Raw genomic sequence first — 20,529 nt, 5'->3', positions numbered from 1 at the left:
GATGGACGACAGAATCCGCCCTTGCATAGAATGGAGTCTATGACACGGGTGGAGACGCGCGCCTACATCAGTCCGCCGGCGGGTGCCAGCTGCGGAATGCACAAAGGGTTATCCTTCGCCATTCCGCAGTGTGCACGTACCCTAAATCTGTAAGTGTACCCTGAGGTACGCTCACAGAGTTTGTAGAATTTCACACCATACCGTGATCTCTTATTGGGACGGTAGTGGCGGAAAAGACGTGTCTGGAGGGCAGCGTACTCTACGCTACCCCGAGACACATCACTGGATGATGAGGATAATGAGGGTGAATGGAGGAAAGAAGGATCCCCCCAATTCATCCTCACTGGCTGTTTCGGTGTCGGAGGCAATAATAACGTATGCGTCCGACGCAGAAAACACCCTGGGGGCCATCTTTATACCGGGACTAGTATATAGGGTATGTAAATGTGTTCTGGTGTAGTGTAAAACTTTATTTTGTGTAGTGTGGTGTAATTTTGTGTTTTTTTACGTTTTTTTTTTTAACAGTAAGGAAAAAAAAACCTACGCCAAAAAAGAAGCTGCTGATAAATGCCGCACTTATGTGCGGTACTTATAAGCAGACAGTGGCGGTAGGATATAGGGGGGAAAAACGCCCCTACGCCAAAAAGGAGGAGTTGCTGATCAGCGGAGCACTTACGTGCGATGCTGATCAGCACTCAGCGGCGTTAGGGCGACTACAAAGAAAAAGAAAATTTGGAAAAAAAAAACATCTTTTTACCCCAAAGCAAATGATCAGTGTATAATATACACTGATCAGCCGCTAGGGGGCAGTAGAATGGAGCTGGCGGAGATGGCTGAAGATGGGGGCGACGGAAAAGCCCGAAGAGCCGAAGATTCACGACAAAGACCGAACAAACTCGGAAGTGGTGGCGACGAGGAGAAGAGGACGCGCGGGACCGCAAATCTTCGTTCCGGACGCCAGGATCAGGTGAGTATAGTGCTACCTAGCTGAGGGGTGCAGAACCCGGCCGGACACTTTTTAACTGTTAGATCGCCGTGATGGGCCGGCCGGTACTGGCCGGCCTATCACGGCGATCGTGTGGGTGGCACCGGCGCCATCTTTGTTGGGGACAGTAATGGCGATTGGTGCACCAATCGCCATTTCTTCCCGGGTCACCGGGTCACCGATGACCCGGAAAGCTGTATTAAGCTGCTATCGGCTGATCTGTATTGATCAGCCGATAGCAGCGATCGTCGACAGAGATGGCTGTGTGAAGCAGTCAGGCAGCAGGCAGGTAAGCTACAAATATTCAAATAGTATCCTTTGTATGTATGAAGGCCACAATAGAATTGCATCCTTTTCCCTATGTTGGCATTTTCCCCTAATGAACAATTCTATAACTTTATCTTGACTAGCAAGTCACCAATTGTTCTTGTTTAGCCCTTTCTTTTTTATTTAACTCCTTCATGACCCAGCCAAAAATGACATAAATGACCACACCAATTTTCATTTTTGCATTTTCGTTTTTTCCTCCTCACCCTCTAAGAGCTATAGCGCTTTCATTGGTCTATCTACAGGGCCACGTAAGGGCTTGTTTTTTTCCAGGAACAAATGTACTTTGTAATCACGCCTTTCAATCTACCATAACATGTATGATGGAACCACAAAAATATTTTTTATGAAAATAAAAATTGATGAGATAAAAAAAGCTATAGTGTGCACTTAATGCACACTGACGGAAGAAATTTAGAAATAAAAATGTAGATGTCATTTTTTCTTTTCAAAAACAGAGGAAAAAAATTTAGCAAACATAGCTTTAAAATGGCCCTATTGAATATTACGCAGAGAGTAGGGTACGTGGAAGGAGAGCATGAATCTACCTGTACGTACATTGCAGAACTTCACACGACAGTGAACGCATAGCATGCAGTGCTCTGTGACTACCAACGCCATCTTGAGGACCTAGATAAAAGAGTCGCTGCCACAATATACGAGTAAGAGGACTGCCTGAGTCTGATGGCAAAGAAAATATCATTGCTACACTCATCTCTTTAACCAGATCCTTTCTGCCTCGTCTGACCATTTGATCCAGCTGGATTGTGCACACAGGCCCCCCAGGCCTAAGGACAGATCCTCACAGCCTAGACATATTATATGCTGCCTGACAGACTTCATGCTTAAAGAGGCCATTGTAAGGCATGGAACTACATTTATAAGGCATGGAACTTCCTGGAAATTTAATTAGAAGGTGCCACAATACAGCTTTTGCCTGACCTCTCGAGGGTCACTCCACAGAAGAGTCGACTGCTGCAGCCCCTTTTGCAGTTGATTAGAGATTAGTGTCAGTCAGTAATGTGTGTATGTTGTGTATAGTGGTGTAGTGATTGTGTATAGTGGATGGATGAGAGACCCGCTAAGACTCTGTCGCCCAAGGGACCGCAGAAACCTGGAGCCGTCCTTGGCTGACAGTGCTCGTTTGCTCCTCTTGTCGCCCCATGTAATCAGGGCTTTAGTTTTCAGTTTCCCTAGCAGGAGCTGTGTCTTTCTCTTCTCTGACAAGGCTGACACTTATAGTGCTTTTATGTTTGTATTTGTTTTTGGTCTTATGTATTTGTTGTCTGTCTTGTCCCTTTTCCTTTCTTCCTCTGGTGTTGGCTCTGGTGCATGGTCTAATGACTCTACTCTGTTCTCAGGCTATGGTGGACACCGTCCTATGCAAAGATATTACAATAATTAAATTCTTCTCAAGCAGAGGAAACGCATTATGACAGTACAGGTACATTTAACTTTGTTAAATTTCAATACCCTACTTTTTATTCAGTGACCCTTTATAGTTAACGGGCGGGTGTAGCCATTTAAACTCAAGACTATATCCACTCACGATCTCCCATGAATCCTCAGGGCAGATTCATTATCTTAGTTGGCCTGCTCAGAGAGACTCCTATTGTCCTCTCTAACCTTTACAGCCCAAACTTCGGTCAGACCCAATTTATTGCACGCCTACTCTCCAAAATCTCAAAGATAATGCTACCCTTGGCATCTCCTAGCCTGCTGATTGGTGGGGACTTCAACGTACCTTTCTCCCTGAGCTATGATAGATTGTGCCCTGTACATGGTCCCCCTCCACATTCCCTCAGAGACAAATAATTTGTAAATATAGGGGGAGATTTATCAAACATGGTGTAAAGTGAAACTGGCTCAGTTGCCCCTAGCAACCAATCATATTTCACTTTTCATTCCTCACAGAGTCTTTGGAAAATGAAAGGTGGAATCTGATTGGTTGCTAGGGGCAACTGAGCCAGTTTCACTTTACACCATGTTTGATAAATCTCCCCCTATATTTACGTCTAAATCTCTGAGGGAATGTGGAGGGGGACCATGAAACCAGGTTTGATAAATCTCCCCCATAATCCTCTTGACCTTTGGCGTATTTCCAATCCTACTGACAAAATATATACCTTTTTTTCCCATCGGGCTGACATTAAAACTTTGTCTGTGCCTCGTAAAGTCTGCCACTGCTGACTAAACAAGCTCTTAGTTAAAGCCACAGACCACAGGGAGTCCTTGAAGCAATCTATCTGTGACTACTTCACCGACAATACTGGTAGTGTTTCCTCTCTTTGTATCCTAGGGGAAGCCCATAAATCTGTTAATAGAGGACATTGTATCTCCTTGTCCTCCAAGTTGAAGAAAGATGCAGGGTTCCGTAAACAACAATTGTTGGACCGCATGCGGTCTTTGGAGAACAAGCTAGTGTCCCACCTTTAATAACAACTTTGCATTAACTAGTTGAAGTGCGGTCGCAGCTGAAGAATCTAATGGTACTTCAGGTGGACAAAATGAAAGTGTACAGTGATCCCTCAACATACTATATTAATTGGTTGTATATTGAAAATATTGTATGTTAAGAACAAAATTCTATGGAAAACTGGCCCAGGTAAAGAACAGCACAGGGTACTATCACACTATACTCTGGAGAATCATTACTAGACAGCCAACCAGTGCATGCATTTCTGTAATACTGGGGTTTTACCAGCAAAATGGCCAGTTTCATTGGTTGATCATCTAGTTATTTACATGTGCCACAGATCCTGATTGTGCATAGCATTGTATGGTGGGACTCATGAGCAGTCTTGTATGTTCCTTGACGGGCAGGTGCCTCTGCCAGTTAGGGTGTTTGTTATCTAAGCGCCGGTCCAATGGGGATCTGGACTGGACTCCTTCACCTCATAAATAGGCAGCATGGTCAGCAGCAAGTCTCTGGCTATTAGTTTATTACTATGCTAAGCGTTCCTTGTGTTCTATGTACCTCATGTTTCTGACCTTTTGCCTGATCTTTTGTCTGACCTTCCTGCTGCCCACCCTGACCTTATTGCCTGTATTTCACCATTCTCTGTCTTACGATTTTGTACTTTTGCTGCCCGCTGTTACTGACCTGGACTGAAGACCTTGGCCTTTGTGTATTGTTTGTCTGTCTCTGTTTTGTGTCTCACTTGGTATGGCATAGGGACTGCCACCGTGGTTGCCTGCAGTTACCTAGGACTGTCTTGACGCCAATAGGTAGGGACAGGAGGTGGGTTCAGTTTTAGGGCTCACTGTTGTGTCCTGTTCCCTACCTTGGTCAGTCCCTTCTGACACTGGCGCTGGAAGTTCATGTAACCATGGATACGACCACGCTACATTGCTTCTCTCCACGAATTTCCAGCACCAAAATGGATTACACGTGATTGGGTGAGCATATATCACGACAGGTATGCGTAAAGAGGACCTGTCTCCACGCCTGACCTGTCTGTTTTAACAAATACATGTAATGCCCATGAAATAACAATTCTGGAACGTTTTTTTCTTATTGCTCTGTGATGTGCCATTACTCTGTGAGGGTATTTGCATACTGAGTAAATAGTGCGGATAACTCTATGCGGATTCTGCTGCTTGTGCCCCCGTGCTCCTGCTTGGCTCTCCACCCTTCCCATAGACTCCATTCTATGGTCAGGCGGATTCCACTGTCTGCTTAAAGAATTGACATGAAGTACTACCTAATTTTGCTCATAGCCATAAGAACACATAAGAATGATGAAAAGGGTAGGTTTGGCTAGATTCACAACAAAGTATGACTAGGTTCACACTATGTAAAAATGTTGTGTGTGTGATGTATCAGCTATAATCTATCTATCTATCTATCTATCTATCTATCCCAAATACATGCAAGTGAAACTTAAGCCTTCTACATCAAGATACTTGTTTGTTAACCATATTTTTATATAAAATAAACTGGTCCTGTAGGTTAAGCTACTTACCTGGAGAAGTTAAGGAAGTGAACATGTCGGGTAAATAAATATGGTTGCTCAGCTGTGCTGATATTTCTTATCAATTCCCTCTGCAATAAACAACAAAGTGTATAAATCACTCTTACTATGTTGTTATCCAGAATGCTTATATAACTGACAAAGTAAAAATTTCATAGTTCTTCACATTTGAAGGCTTCATCTAAAGATTACTTTCTAAGGGTATGTTCATACTGAGTAAATTAGTCCTGTCTAAGTGTGTCATTGCCCGTCCACGGGAGAGCGCCATGTCACTTCTTTCGGCAGATAGCGGAATACGCCGGCTCATAGAATGGTTTCTATGGAGCCGACGGAAAGGCTCACGGCCAGCCGACGGAATTCCGCTGATATTATCCGCGAGAGTTCCTCAGTATGAACCCACCCTTATTGTAAATAGGTTCACTGAGCATTAAGAGCATTATCATCATGTAGGAAATTCCCTTGTATAGTCAAGATGTGAACATACATATCTAATCTATTTAAAATAATACCAGACATAAAACCACAGGTAAAGCAATAGAAGAAATATCACACCATAGAAAAGAAAAGACAAAAAATAGACAAGAATATATTTTGTATAATAATACTATCACTTTATTGAAATGAATAACAACACCAACGTAACTAAAAGCTTTGGAAAATATCCTTCATAGGTATAAAACTGTAAGGGTATATGCACACTGAGTAAATAGGACGGAAAGTCCGTTGCGTAATCCGACGCTCGCGGACAGTGGCGGACGCGTGTCTCCGCCCGTGCCATAGACTTCATTTTATGCACAAGCGGATTCCTTCCTCCGCCCAAAGAATGAACTCGATCATGAAGATCGAGAATGAACTCTATGGCAAGGGTGGAGACGCGCGCCTGCTGCTGTCCGCGAGCGGGTTCAAGCGTCGGATTACGCGCCGGACTTTCTGCCCTATTTACTCAGTGTGCACATACCCTAACATGGGAAAGAGAACATAACCAGAAAGGGAACTACCTCAACAATAAATCTACACCATCCAGTAATATCAAGTAATAAATCCACCACTATCTAGTAACATCCTGTGCAAGTAAATAACATAATACAATAAAGTGCTTGAGTGCAAAGAAACTGTATATTTGGCAATAACCATTATATTGGGGTTTACATTGCCTATAGAATTGTCCATAATCTTTTGCTGCTATTATGTATCCTTATTGCTATGCGAGTGGTGCCTTATTATGGTTTGGTTTGGAGAATATGCACATTTATATTCTAATTATGTGACCTACCCATGTTATCCATATTCTATAGATATGTATAAGATGTACATTTATTGATCGGCATCACATGATTATCATCAGGTGAATTTGGGGAAATTTGGCTGACAACTAACAGATATCTACACCTGGGGTTATTTATTTATTATAGTGCTTGAAAAGCACTATATTGTAATCCGTATTCTTCTTCTTCTTCTCCTTCTTCTTCTTCTTCTTCTTCTTCCGTTTCTTCTTCCAGCCATTTTTCTGCGCGTAATACAGCCCGAACCGCTTTGTGCACACACTCCGTTCAAACTGCGTTTCGAAGCCCTCGGCGGTGTGTGGTGTGCTATCTATTTTTAGTTTCGATCGGATTTGTCGTTTTTAAGAAATTTACGTTAAACGACCCCAAATTTCCCATAGAAAATAATGGCCCATTGCAAATAATGGCCACACTCTAACCGCTGACAGCCAATCACAGCACATATGCAAATAGCTGAAATATAGCAGCCAATAGGAACTCTAAGGTCTCGTCATGCAATGTATCACACCATCCACAGTCACATGTCCACTATTGGCCAATAGAAGATGTAATATATGGAAGGTCCTTAACGATTTTGTCTCCCCGACATGAGTAAGATTATCATGGTAACCGAACAATGATTTTTACCATTATAAGTACTCAGATCGCTCTTAAAGGGACCCAGGTCACCCTTAAAGGAACGCAAGTCGCTCTTAAAGGGACCCAAGTCTCTCTTAAAGGGACGGGAGCCATGTCGCTCTTAAAGGGAACCAAGTTGCTCTTAAAGGGACGGGAGCCATGTCGCTCTTAAAGGGACCCAAGTCGTTCTTAAAGGTACCCAAGTCGCTCTTAAAGGGACGGGACCCAAGTCGCTCTTAAAGGGTCCCATGTAGCTCTTAAAGGGATCCAAGTCGCTCTTAAAGGGACGGGACCCAAGTTGCTCTTAAACGGACGGGACCAAAGTCGCTCTTAAAGGGTCCCATGTAGCTCTTAAAGGGATCCAAGTCGCTCTTAAAGGGACAGGACCCAAGTTGCTCTTAAACGGACGGGACACTCCAAAAGGTATGGGACCCATGTCGCTCTTAAAGAGACCCATGTCGCTAGAGCGACCTGGGTCCCTTTAAGAGCGGCCCGGGTCCCTTTTAAGAGCGACCTGGGTCCTTTTAAGAGCGAAATATGTCCCTTCAAGAGCGACCAAGGTCCCTTTAAGAGCGGCCCGGGTCCCTTTTAAGAGCGACCTGGGTCCTTTTAAGAGCGAAATATGTCCCTTCAAGAGCGACCAAGGTCCCTTTAAGAGCGAAATTGGTCCCTTTAAGAGCAACCTGGGTCCCTTCTAGAGCAAAATATGTCCCTTTAAGAGCGACATGGGTCCCTTTAAGAGCAACCTGGGTCCCTTCTAGAGCAAAATATGTCCCTTTAAGAGCAACCTGGGTCCCTTTAAGAGCGAAATATGTCCCTTTAAGAGCGACCTGGGTCCCTTTAAGAGCGAAATATGTTGCTTTAAGAGCAAAATGGGTCCTTTTAAGAGCAACCTGGGTCCCTTTAAGAGTGAAATGGGTCCCTTTAAGAGCAAAATGGGTCCCTTTAAGAGCGATCTGGGTCCCTTTAAGAGCAAAATGGGTCCCTTTAAGAGCGAAATGGGTCCCTTTAAGAATGAAATGGGTCCCTTCAAGAGCGACCTGGGTCCCTTTAAGAGCAAAATATGTCCCTTTAAGAGCGAAATATGTCCCTTTAAGAGCAAAATATGTCCCTTTAAGAGAAAAATATGTCCCTTTAAGAGCGACCTGGGTCCCTTTAAGAGCGACCTGGGTCCCTTTAAGAGCAAAATGGGTCCCTTTAAGAGCGATCTGGGTCCCTTTAAGAGCGAAATGGGTCCCTTTAAGAGCAAAATGGGTCCCTTTAAGAGCGACCTGGATCCCTTTAAGAGCAAAATATGTCCCTTTAAGAGCGAAATATGTCCCTATAAGAGCAAAATATGTCCCTTTAAGAGTGAAATATGTCCCTTTAAGAGCAAAATGGATCCTTTTAAGAGCGATCTGGGTCCCTTTAAGAGTGAAATGGGTCCCTGTAAGCGCGAAATGGGTCCCTTTAAGAGCGAAATGGGTCCCTTTAAGAGCGACCTGGCTCCCTTTAAGAGCAAAATATGTCCCTTTAAGAGCGAATTATGTCCCTTTAAGAGCAAAATATGTCTCTTTAAGAGCAAAATGGGTCCCTTTAAGAGCGACCTGGGTCCCTTTAAGAGCGAAATTGGTCCCTTTAAGCGTGAAATTGGTCCCTTTAAGAGTGAAATTGGTCACTTTAAGAGCGACCTGGGTCCCTTTAAGAGCAAAATGGGTCCCTTTAAGAGCGACCTGGGTCCCTTTAAGAGCAATCTGGTTCCCTTTAACCCTTTAAGGACAGAGCAAATTTTGATTTTTGCGTTTTCGGTTTTTCCTCCTTGTGCATAAAAGGCCATAGCACTTGCATTTTTCCACCTAGAGACCCACATGAGCCCTAATTTTTTGCGTCACTAATTGTACTTTGCAATGACAGGCTGAATTTTTGCATAAAGTACACTGCGAAACCAGAAAAAAATTCAAAGTGTGGTGAAATTGAAAAAAAAAAACGCATTTTGTTTATTTGGGGGAAATGTGTTTTTACGCCATTCGCCCTGGGGTAAAACTGACTTGTTATATATGTTCCTCAAGTCGTTACGATTAAAACGATATGTAACATGTATAATTTATATTGTATCTGATGGCATTTACTTTATTTTTCCTCCAGTGAGGATTCTTTTTGGCACTAACAGTATGGAGTCATAGTATTGTTTTTTGCACTCAAGAATATTACTGGATATTACTGGATAGGATATTGTTTACCTATGTATTTATTCAGTATATACCATCTGTGTTTATTTTTCATCATGATGTAGATTTATTGTTAAGATAGTTACCTGGGGGAAAATTCTGGTTATGTTCTCAGTCTTTTCCATGTTACTGTTTTATACTCGTGGGGGATATTTTAAATGCTTTAATGTATGTTGGTGTTGTTAATTATTTCAATAAAGTAACAGTGTTGTTATTATTAGAGCAAAGCAAATCTACGGTACCAGCCAGCTGCCTTTGTGTACCTCTCTGCTCTGAGTGCCTGGAAAAGCTGGATGCAGTCCTGGAAAACGTTTCCAAGGACTGAATCCGGCTTTACCTTACTGCATCTTGTTTACTGCTGCACTTGCACTTTATGGTAATATGGGACTTGTGTCATACATGCGTCTCTTATACTTTTTCTGGGATCTCTACTAGTATTATGGAGATGTGGACAGTTTTTGCACATGAATCTTGACATTGAATTTTCCATACTTTGCAGAATGCACATTGCACTTTGCTATATATGATGTTTTCGCTGGCTAATATGTATGTTTGATAGTTTTATTTTTGGTGCAGTCTCCTCTCCTTACTGTCACTGTTTGCTGTGCTTCCATATGTACTAATCATGTTGTGATTTTTCAGATTATTCTTATTATACAATAAATTTTCACACACTACGATATATAATGTGTTTATTTCTTTCTTTATTTTACATATTTTGATTTTTATAATGGGCAAGGTTTTTTTTTATTGGGGGGGGGTGCTTTTATATAAGGGTTTTTTGAACACTTTCTTTTTTTTACACTTTTACTTTACAGTAAAACATGCAATCAATGGATTGCATATACTGATCTATGCTATGCCATAGCATAGCATAGCATAGATCACTGTTATCAGCAATCTGTGCATAGAGCCTGCCTGAGAGCAGAACAGATCGCCAATCTGACAGTACAGAGGTAAGACCTACCTCCGCCTGTCGGTACAAGCGATCAGCATGGCTGCGGGGGTCCCGATCAGTCAGGGACAGGGGCTTGTCACTAGCTACCTTAAACGCTGCATTCGCTGTGCATTGCTGCGTTTAAAGGGTTAATGACAGGCAGCTGCGTAATCAAAGGGGTAATAGTGATATAAAATATCATAAAATTTATTAAAAGAATTATGCCAGCAAGACAACGCATTTCAAGACCCGTCCGGTCTCTTTATCAAGTGTCTGCCACTTAATGGAGAGACCGGATCGGTCTCGAAATGCGTTGTGTCGCTGGCATAATTCTTTTAATACATTTTATGATATTTTATATCACTATTACCCCTTGGAGCTGCACCTGTTTTACCCGCCTTGGAGTGGAGTAGGATATTAAAGGAAAGCTGGATTACCTTCATTATACAAGATGACAGGAAAGATGGGTGACCCCCATTATACTGACTATACAAGATGCCAGAAAAAGCTGGATGACCCCCATTATATTGACTATACAAGATGCCAGGAAAGCTGGGTGAACCCCATTATACTGACTATACAAGATACCAGGAAAGCAGGGCGACCCCCATAATACTGACTATACAAGATACCAGGAAAGCTGGGTGAACCCCATTATACTGACTATACAAGATACCAGGAAAGCTGGGTGACCTCCATTATTCTTACTTCTATACAAGATGCCAGGAAAGCTGGGTGACCCCCATTATACTGACTATACAAGATACCAGGAGAGCTGGGCGACCCCCATTATACTGACTATACAAGATACCAGGAAAGCTGGGTGACCTTAATTATTCTAACTTCTATACAAGATGCCAGGAAAGCTGGGTGACCAGCATTATACTTGCTATACAAAATGCCAGAAAAGCTGGATACAAAATATAAGACAGTGCTCCATAGCGTAATTCAGGCAGGGCTGAAGTGGTGAAAGAAAGCACATAGAACTCTCACCTGAGTAGGTTGTGCTGGTGTAAGGCACAACACTTACTGATAGCATGTGAATGAACCGCAGCCACTCTCGACTAATCCCTACAGGGATTAAAGACAGTCAATATCCTCCTCCACTACAAGGCGAGTAAAACAGGCGCAGGTCCAAGGGGTAATAGTGATATAAAATATCATAAAATTTATTAAAATAATTATGCCAGTGAGACCGTGTTTCGAGACTGTTTATCAAGTGTCTGACACTTGATAGAGAGACCAGACCAGTCTTGAAACGCGTTGTTTCGCTGGCAGAATTCTTTAAATAAATTTTATGATATTTTATATCACTATTACCCCTTGGAGCTGTGTCTATTTTACCCGCCTTGGAGTGGAGAATGATATTGAAGGAAAGCTGGATGACCTCCATTATACAAGATGCCAGGAAAGCTGGATGACCCCCATTATACTGACTATACAAGATGCCAGGAATGAGATACCTAGTAGCCAACCAAAATATAACTTTTACGCTATGAAGACCCTAAAATATACTAAAAATGTACTTTTATTAGATACTTATAAAATAGAAGGTGTGATTAGACAAAAAAGTGACTTAAAATAGCCCGGGGTGTAGGAGAGGTATTGTACAAATAGTATTAAATATATATGTCCATATAAAACTCAGAATAATTCCAGTGTTTTAATAACACCTTACAAGAGATTATTGTAATGGGGGTGGTCTACTGGAGCGAGAAGTCCCCGATCGAGCTGATCGCTCAGCATCGATCGGACAACAATGACCCCGCGCTGAATGCACCACTCTTGGAGACCAACCACATACAAAATAAATTTGTCGTATCCCAAGACAATCTAGATTGAAAGTAAATTGAAAGTGTTTTTACTGACAGCTAACAGAGCGGATAATATTCAATTGGTAGCAGTGTAGATATATAGCAAAGTGATATAGATATATCGCAGAGTACTCACAAATGCGAGTTACAATATAGCCAAAACATCCAATCACTAAAAGAAACCACCGCCGTGCTTTCACTAATACTAGTACTGTTACAAATAGACTAACAAACGTATAATGTCTATAGTTAGTATTCAAGACAATATAAGTCAGTGGTTAGCTCGGCATTGCCGGCTAAGCCTGGCTGCCACTAACAAATTCACAGACTTAGTATAGTCAATATAAATATCCTACTCCTACACCCAATATTAAAAATACACATACATCCCACCACCCACCCGACGTTTCACCGCTAGACTGCGTCTTTATCAAGGGAGACTATAATGAGCGGGTCGCGGTCTGTAGACTCTTTTATGGGGCACCGCTAAGAGGAGCAACTGCACTATTGGACAAATAGCTGTTGCAATTAACAAATGAAAGCCTTTGTTATCTTACGAACTTAACCAATGATTGTATGGTATTTACTGTCATGTGACTAATTTGTTTTGCGCATGGCTATTATTCGGAGAACCGGACTTAGCCTGTATGTAGTCCATAGGCTTCTAATGCGCAGAATCCTGCACTTAGAAAATATAGAGCAGGAAAGATAACTCAATGCGCGTGCGTGCAATGACTGCATATTGGTTACGCATGGTTCTTTGTGGTTATTAAGGACTTAGCCTACACATCGTTTGTGGAACCCATTTAGCTCTTACTAATGAAGACTTAGGGGGACATGTATCATCCGGCGTACGGATAATTTTCGGCGGAAAGTGCCGATTTGCGCATTATTTTATTTGCAAATGGCTGATTTGCGAATAAAATATTAGCAAAACGACACTTTCCGCCGAGTACGCTGGGGGGCAGGTGTGAAGGGGGCGGAACGGAGGGCGCGGACTGTGTGACGGGCACAGACACAGCGATAGTACGTCATATGAAAGAGTATCACAATGGTGACAGAAACTGTCTCACTTTCTTTGGCTTACGGAAAATGACTTTAGGTCCTAGAGGAGGTAACTTGGACAAGTTACTGTTACAAGAGGAGGCCAGATGGATCTTCAGATTAGACTGTATGTTTCCAAAGGGCCTAAATGAAGGCTTTACGTACACGCCATTTAAATAAACTGCCTTATTTCTCTCTTTTTGTTTGAGGCTGATTAAATTTATACCCCATAATTCATGGGTTATGCTAGTGTAAATATGTAAATTTTGTAAATAATTTGGTAGTGATATTGTTATCTCATCATCTCTATAGTGAGTTTTGGGGACACGCTATCTAGATAGAGGATATGGACTGATATTGCTTCATTATAATATTAACCCCTTAAGGACAGAGCCTGAAATGGCCTTAAGGACAGAGACAAATTTTATTAATATGACCTGTGTCACTTTATTCATTAATAACGAGAATGTTTTCTCGTGACATATTGTACTTTACATTTCTGGTAAATTGGAGTCGATACTTATAACGAATCTTTATGAAAAAAACCCAAAATAACGTAAAAAATTGTGAAAAAATGCATTTTTCCAACTTTGAAACTTTTCTGCTTACACAGAAAATGGTTATGCCACATAAATTATATATTAACTAGCATTAGCAACATGTCTACTTTATGATGGTGGTATTTATTAAACTATTTTTCATTTTTTTTAGACAATAGAAAGCTTAAAACATTAGCAGCAATTTTCCAAATTTTCCGTAAAATTTTAAAATCAGATATTTTTAGGGACCTGTTCAGGTTTAGGCTAGGTTCACACTACGTAAGTTTCCAGCCGTAGCGCGTTCCGTGAATAAGCGGCTGGAAACTTACGTAGTTTGCGTGCAATGTAAAGTATACGATCTACGGCCGCACAGTTCACACTACGTACGAACTTACGCCCGGATCGTATGCGGTGCCGTAAAAAATAAACCAGACCATTATTTCGGGACGGAAATGCCGTAACTTACGCCTGTAGCGTTACATGCGGTCCCGTACGTAGTGGTGATTTCTTCATTTTGAAAGCTTTTTGTGCCGATCCAAAAGGTTCTGTGGGGTGTCCGGGGCTAGGCGAAGATTTCCAAGTAAAAGACCGCTGTCAGATCGCTACGAAGAGCGCTCAGGAAGTGTAAGTACACTACGGGCGTAACTTTGCGTTCCGTACGTATCCGGCCGCAACTTGCGTAAAGTCCCGGCCGGATTTTCATACGTATATGTCCGGCCACGGAAAATATGCGGCCGGACATATACGTAGTGTGAACATAGCCTTAAAGTGTCTTTGAGGGTCCTGTATGTTAGAAAGCCCCACAAAGCACCCCATTTCAGAAACTGCACCCCCCAAACTCTGCAAAAGCACATCCAAAAAGTTTTTTAACCCTTTAGGAGAGTCACAGAAATAAAAGTTAATTTTATTTTTAATTTTCTGTGAAGAGATTTTATTGTAATCCAATATTTTTCATAATTATAAACCTACTACCAGAGAAATGCACCCCAATATTGATTGCCCCGTCTCTGCAGTTTATAGAAATGCCCCATATGTGGCCCTATTGCATTATTTGACGCAACCACAAGCCTCAGACATAAAGGAGCACCTAGTGAATTTCAACGCCTCCGTTATATTTGGTCATTTTTTACTGTACCACTTCAGGTTGGCAGAGGCTCTGGGGTTCCAAAACATACAAAACACCCCTAAAGGGACACCATTTAGAAAACTACACCCCTCAAGGAATGTAACAAGGGGTGCGGTGAGCATCTGGACCCCACAGGTGCTTCACAGATTTTCAGAACAATGTGGCGTGAAAAAAGAAAAATTTATTTTTTACACTATAACGTTGTTCTAGCCTTCAATTTTTCAGTTTCACAATGGGATAAAAGGAAAAAAAAAACAATGCGTGTAGCGCAGTTTCTCCCGAGTACAGAAATACCCCACATGTGGAGATAAAAAGCCAAGCGAGCGCAGGACGAGCCTCCAAAGGGAAGGAGCGCCAATTGGCATTTGGAAGCTGAATTTCACTGGAATGGATTTCAAGGGCCATGTCGCATTTACAGAGCCCTCGTGCTGCCAAGACACTTGAAACCCCACACAAGTGACCCCATTCTGGAAACTACACCCCTTAAGGAATCTAACAAGGGGTGCAGTGAGCATATGGACCCCACTGGTGACGGGCACAAATGTGGAACAATGTTACGTGAAAGGGAAATTTTTCATTTTTTGACTTTCACGGCACAAATGTGCCCGTCATCAAGGGGTCCATATCCTCACTGCACCCCTTGTTAGATTCCTTGAGGGGTGTAGTTTCGAGAATGGGGTCACTTGTGGGGGGTTTCTAGTGTTTTGGCAGCACGAGGGCTCTGTAAATGCGACATGGCGTTCATCATCCTTTCTGGCCGAATCCAGCCTCAAAAATCCAAATGGCTTGCCCTGCGCCCACATGGCGCTTTATGTCCACATGTGGGGTATTTACGGACTCGGGGGAAATTGCTCTACACATTTTGTGTGATTTTTCCTCTTTTAACCCCTTGTGAAAATGATAAATTCAAGGCTAAACCAACATTATAGTGTAAAAAATGTAATATTTCATTTTCACGCCACATTGTTCCACATTTGTGCCCGTCACCAGTGGGGTCCATATGCTCAATACTACCCTTGTTACATTTCCTAAGGGGTGTAGTTTCCATAATGGGGTCACTTGTTGGGGGTTTCAATGGTCTTGGCAACACAGGGGCCTTTTAAATGCAACATAGCCCTCGAAATCCATTCCATTCCAAATCCAGCCTCTAAAAACCAAATGGCGCTCCTTCCCTTTGGAGGCTTACCCTGCACCCGCATGGGGCTTTATGTCCACATGTGGGGTATTTTCGAACTCAGGGGAAATTGCTCTACACATTTTGTGTTTTTTTTTATCATTTAACCCCTTGTGAAAATGAAAAAATCAAGACAAGATCAATAATTTAGTGTAAAAATTAAGCATTTTTTTTACTCTAAATGTTGGTCTAGCCTTGATTTTTCCCATTTACACAAGAGGTTAAAAAAGAAAATGAACACAAAACGTGTAGAGTAATTTCCCCTAAGTATGAAAATACCCACATGTGGACATTATGTGCCAAATGGGCACAGGGCAAATAACCAAAGGGACAGAGCGCCATTTAGAGGCTGGAATGGAGGATGGAGGCTATGTCGCAATTACAAAGCTCCTGTGCTGCCAGAACAGTAGAAACCCCCCACAAGTGACCCCTGTCTGGAAACTACACCCCTCAAGGAATCTAATAAGGGGTGCAGTGAGCATATGGACCCCACTAGTGACGGGCAAATTTGTCGAACATGTGCCAGGAAAATAAAAAATAATTTTTTTTAATTTTCACGTCCCAAATGTGGCAGTCAGCAGGGGGCCATATCTTCGCTGCCCCCCTTGTTAGATTCCTTATGGGGTGTAGTTTCCAGAATGGGGTCACTTGTGGGGGGTTTCTACTGTCCTGGCCGCACAGAGGCTTTGTAATTGCATCATGGCATCCTCTAATGGGAATGGCGGCCATACCTATTTAGCTGGGGAAATGGGACAATTCTAATTTATTTGGGGGTATTAGGCCAATTATTAGTTTATAAGGGTGAAAATAACAGGTGTCCATCAAATTCAACCTGTGTTGATCCAGAGGAAGGCAAAAAACCCTCTTGAGGCAGACAACAGTAGCCTCATCACAGGGAAAAAATTCGTTCCTGACTCCATAATGGCAATCAGAATAATCCCTGAATCAACGTGATCCCTGAAATAGGAATAAAGGAAGGAATTTAGAAAATGTAGAACCCCAATGATGTGTGGTACGCCTTGAAGCGATCCTGTATGCAGAGGCCGGGGTGATCAGGACAGGTGTTACACTGGAAAATGGTGTCCTTCCTGATCCCCCTGTTACGCCACACTCTGCACTTCTTCTGGGGTTTCCTGTTTTCCAGTGTGGGGGACGTCACCTTGAAAATGTTGTCCTGGTGCGATACGGGGTCCTTCATATCCAGAAGCACTGATGCGGGCGCGCGTTTCCGTCCGTGTCATAGACTCCAGTCTATGAACAGGCGGATTCCGCTCTCTGTCCAATGTGTTCATTCTTTGGATGGACGATGGAATCCGCCCGTGCATAGGATGGAGTCTATGACATGGGTGGAGACACGCATCAGTCCGCCGGCGGGTGCCAGCTGCGGAATGCACAAAGGGTTATCCTTCGCCATTCCGCAGTGTGCACGTACCCTAAGGCTATATTCACACTACGTATATTTCAGTCAGTATATGTATATTTCAGTCAGTATATTTCAGTCAGTATTGCAACCAAAACCAGGAGTGGATTAAAAACACAGAAAGGATCTGTTCACACAATGTTGAAATTGAGTAGATGGCCGCCGTTTAATGGCAAATATTTGCTGTTATTTTAGAACAACGGCTGTTATATTGAAATAATGGCAGTTATTTACTGTTATATGGCGGCCATCCACTCAATTTCACCATTGTGTGAACAGATCCTTTCTGTGTTTTTAATCTACTCCTGGTTTTGGTTGCAATACTGACTGAAATATACTGACTGAAATATACGTAGTGTGAATGCAGCCTTAGTAAATCTGTAAGTGTACCATGAGGTAATCTCACAGAGTTTGGAGAATTTCACGCCATACCGTGATCTCTTATTGGGACGGTACTGGCGGAAAAGACGTGTCTGGGGGCAGCGTATGCGTCCGACGCCGAAAACACCCTGGGGGCCATCTTTATATCGGGACTAGTATATGGGGTATGTAAATGTGTTCTGGTGTAGTGTAAAACTTTATTTTGTGTAGTGTGGTGTAATGTAGTGTTTTTTACGTTTTTTTTTAACAGTAAGGAAAAAAAAAAAACCTACGCCAAAAAAGAAGCTGCTGATAAATGCTGCACTTATGTGCGGCACTTATCAGCAAACAGTGGCGGTAGGATATAAGCGGGAAAAACGCCCCTACGCCAAAAAGGAGGAGTTGCTGATCAGCGGCGCACTTATGCAGCGTTAGGGCGAATGAAAAGAAAAAAAAAAATTTGGAAAAAAAAAAAAATCTTTTTACCCCAAAGCAAATGATCAGTGTATTATATACACTGATCAGCCGCTAGGGGGCAGTAGAATGGAGCTGGCGGAGATGGCCAAAGATGGGGGCGACGGAAAAGCCCAAAGAGCCGAAGATTCTCGACGAAGACCGAACGACGACCGAACGAACCCGGAAGTGGCGGCGACGAGGAGAAGAGGACGCGCGGGATTGCGAATCTTCCTTCCGGACGGATCGGGTGAGTATAGTGCACTACACTATACACACACCTGAACCAGAACCCGGCCGGACACTTTTTAACTGTTAGATCGCCGTGATGGGCCGGCCGGCCGGCGATCGTGGGGGTGGCACCGGCGCCATCTTTGTTGGGGACAGTAATGGCGATTGGTGCTGTCCCGGACAGCACCAATCGCCATTGCTTTCCGGGTCACCGATGACCCGGAAAGCTGTGTTCAGCTGCTATTAAGGGTAAGTCCTTAATAACCACAAAGAACCATGCACAACCAATATGCAGTCATTGCACGCAAGCGCATTGAGTTATCTTTCCTGCTCTATATTTTCTAAGTGCAGGATTCTGCGCATTAGAAGCCTATGGACTACATACAGGCTAAGTCCGGTTCTCCCAATAATAGCCACGCGCAAAACAAATTAGTCACATGACAGTAAATACCATATAATCATTGGTTAAGTTTGTAAGATAACAAAGGCTTTCATTTGTTAATTGCAACAACTATTTGTCCAATAGTGCAGTTGCTCCTCTTAGCGGTGCCCCATAAAAGAGTCTGCAGACCGCGACCCGCTCATTATCGTCTCCCTTGATAAAGCCGTAGTCTAGCGGTGAAACGTCGGGTGGGTGGTGGGATGTATGTGTATTTTTAATATCGGGTGTGAATAGGAGTAGGATATTTATATTGACTATACTAAGTCTGTGAATTTGTTAGTGGCAGCCCAGCTTAGCCGGCAATGCCGGGCTAACCACTGACTTATATTGTCTTGAATACTAACTATAGACATTATACGTTTGTTAGTCTATCTGTAACTCAGTACTAGTATTAGCGACAGCACGGCGGTGGTTTCTTTTAGTGATTGGATGTTTTCGCTATATTGTAACTCGCATTTGTGAGTACTCTGCGATATATCCATATCACTTTGCTATATATCTACACCGCTACCAATTGAATATTATCCGCTATGTTAGCTGTCAGTAACAACACTTTCAATTTACTTTCAATCTAGATTGTCTTGGGATACGACAAATTTATTTTGTATGTGGTTGGTCTCCAAGAGTGGTGCATTCAGCGCGGGGTCATTGTTGTCCGATCGATGCTGAGCGATCAGCTCGATCGGGGACTTCTCGCTCCAGTAGACCACCCCCATTACAATAATCTCTTGTAAGGTGTTATTAAAACACTGGAATTATTCTGAGTTTTATATGGACATATATATTTAATACTATTTGTACAATACCTCTCCTACACCCCGGGCTATTTTAAGTCACTTTTTTGTCTAATCACACCTTTTATTTTATAAGTATCTAATAAAAGTTAATTTTTAGTATATTTTGCGGTCTTCATAAAAGTTATATTTTGGTTGGCTACTATAAGTACTTGGCGTGAAGATCTGTGGCTAACCCTTGTTGTAAATAAGGAATAAGATACCTCCCCCATGTAGCCAGATACCTCCCGGCAGATACCTTCACCAATGTACAGATACATCCAAATGTAGCCAGATCCCCCCCCCCCCCGCAGCCAAATATGTCCCCATGTAATCAGATACCTTCCCCATGTAGGCAGATCCCTCCTCATGTAGTCAGATACCTTCCCCATGTAGCCAGATACTTCCCCCCATGTAGTCAGATACCTCCCCCCATTTAGTCAGATACCTTCTTTTTTGATCTGAGGCGTCGCTTTCCCTTTTCCTAAGACCACAATGATACAAGAGAAAAGAGAAAAAAGAGAAAAAAAGAGATAAAAAGTGCACCAGTGCTCAAGGATGAAAAAAAAAAAAAAAATTAATGGATCTTTTAGAGTATGCTTTTAATGAAAACTGTATTCTAAAAAGGGAAAAAAATTATATTTACACTGAGAACCCCACAATACCATATTTTTATTTTTTACCGAAAATACATAAAAACACGACCACCCCCCCGGGAAGACCTATCATTGCAAGCATGGACTCCGTCACTGGTAATCTATCGGAGTATATAGACCGACAATTACAGAGGTTCGTCACCACTTTGCCCGCATACTTGAAAGA

General features: G+C 42.5%; 1 protein-coding gene across 2 annotated transcripts in view; it reads right to left on the bottom strand.

Annotated features, from left to right (window-relative positions):
• The window catches only part of UST (uronyl 2-sulfotransferase), a 636,424-nt gene that overhangs the window by 269,486 nt on the left and 346,409 nt on the right, over positions 1–20,529 (bottom strand). For both annotated transcript variants that reach the window (XM_069973781.1, XM_069973782.1), the window contains exon 4: positions 5,278–5,357. In XM_069973781.1, the coding sequence (XP_069829882.1) occupies positions 5,278–5,357 (80 nt within the window). The remainder of the gene's footprint in view (positions 1–5,277; positions 5,358–20,529) is intronic.

This window comes from Dendropsophus ebraccatus, chromosome 6, assembly GCF_027789765.1.
Source record: "Dendropsophus ebraccatus isolate aDenEbr1 chromosome 6, aDenEbr1.pat, whole genome shotgun sequence".
Taxonomy (NCBI): domain Eukaryota; kingdom Metazoa; phylum Chordata; class Amphibia; order Anura; family Hylidae; genus Dendropsophus; species Dendropsophus ebraccatus.
Note: the sequence above shows the minus strand (reverse complement) of the source record. Positions and strands in the feature narration are given on the sequence as shown.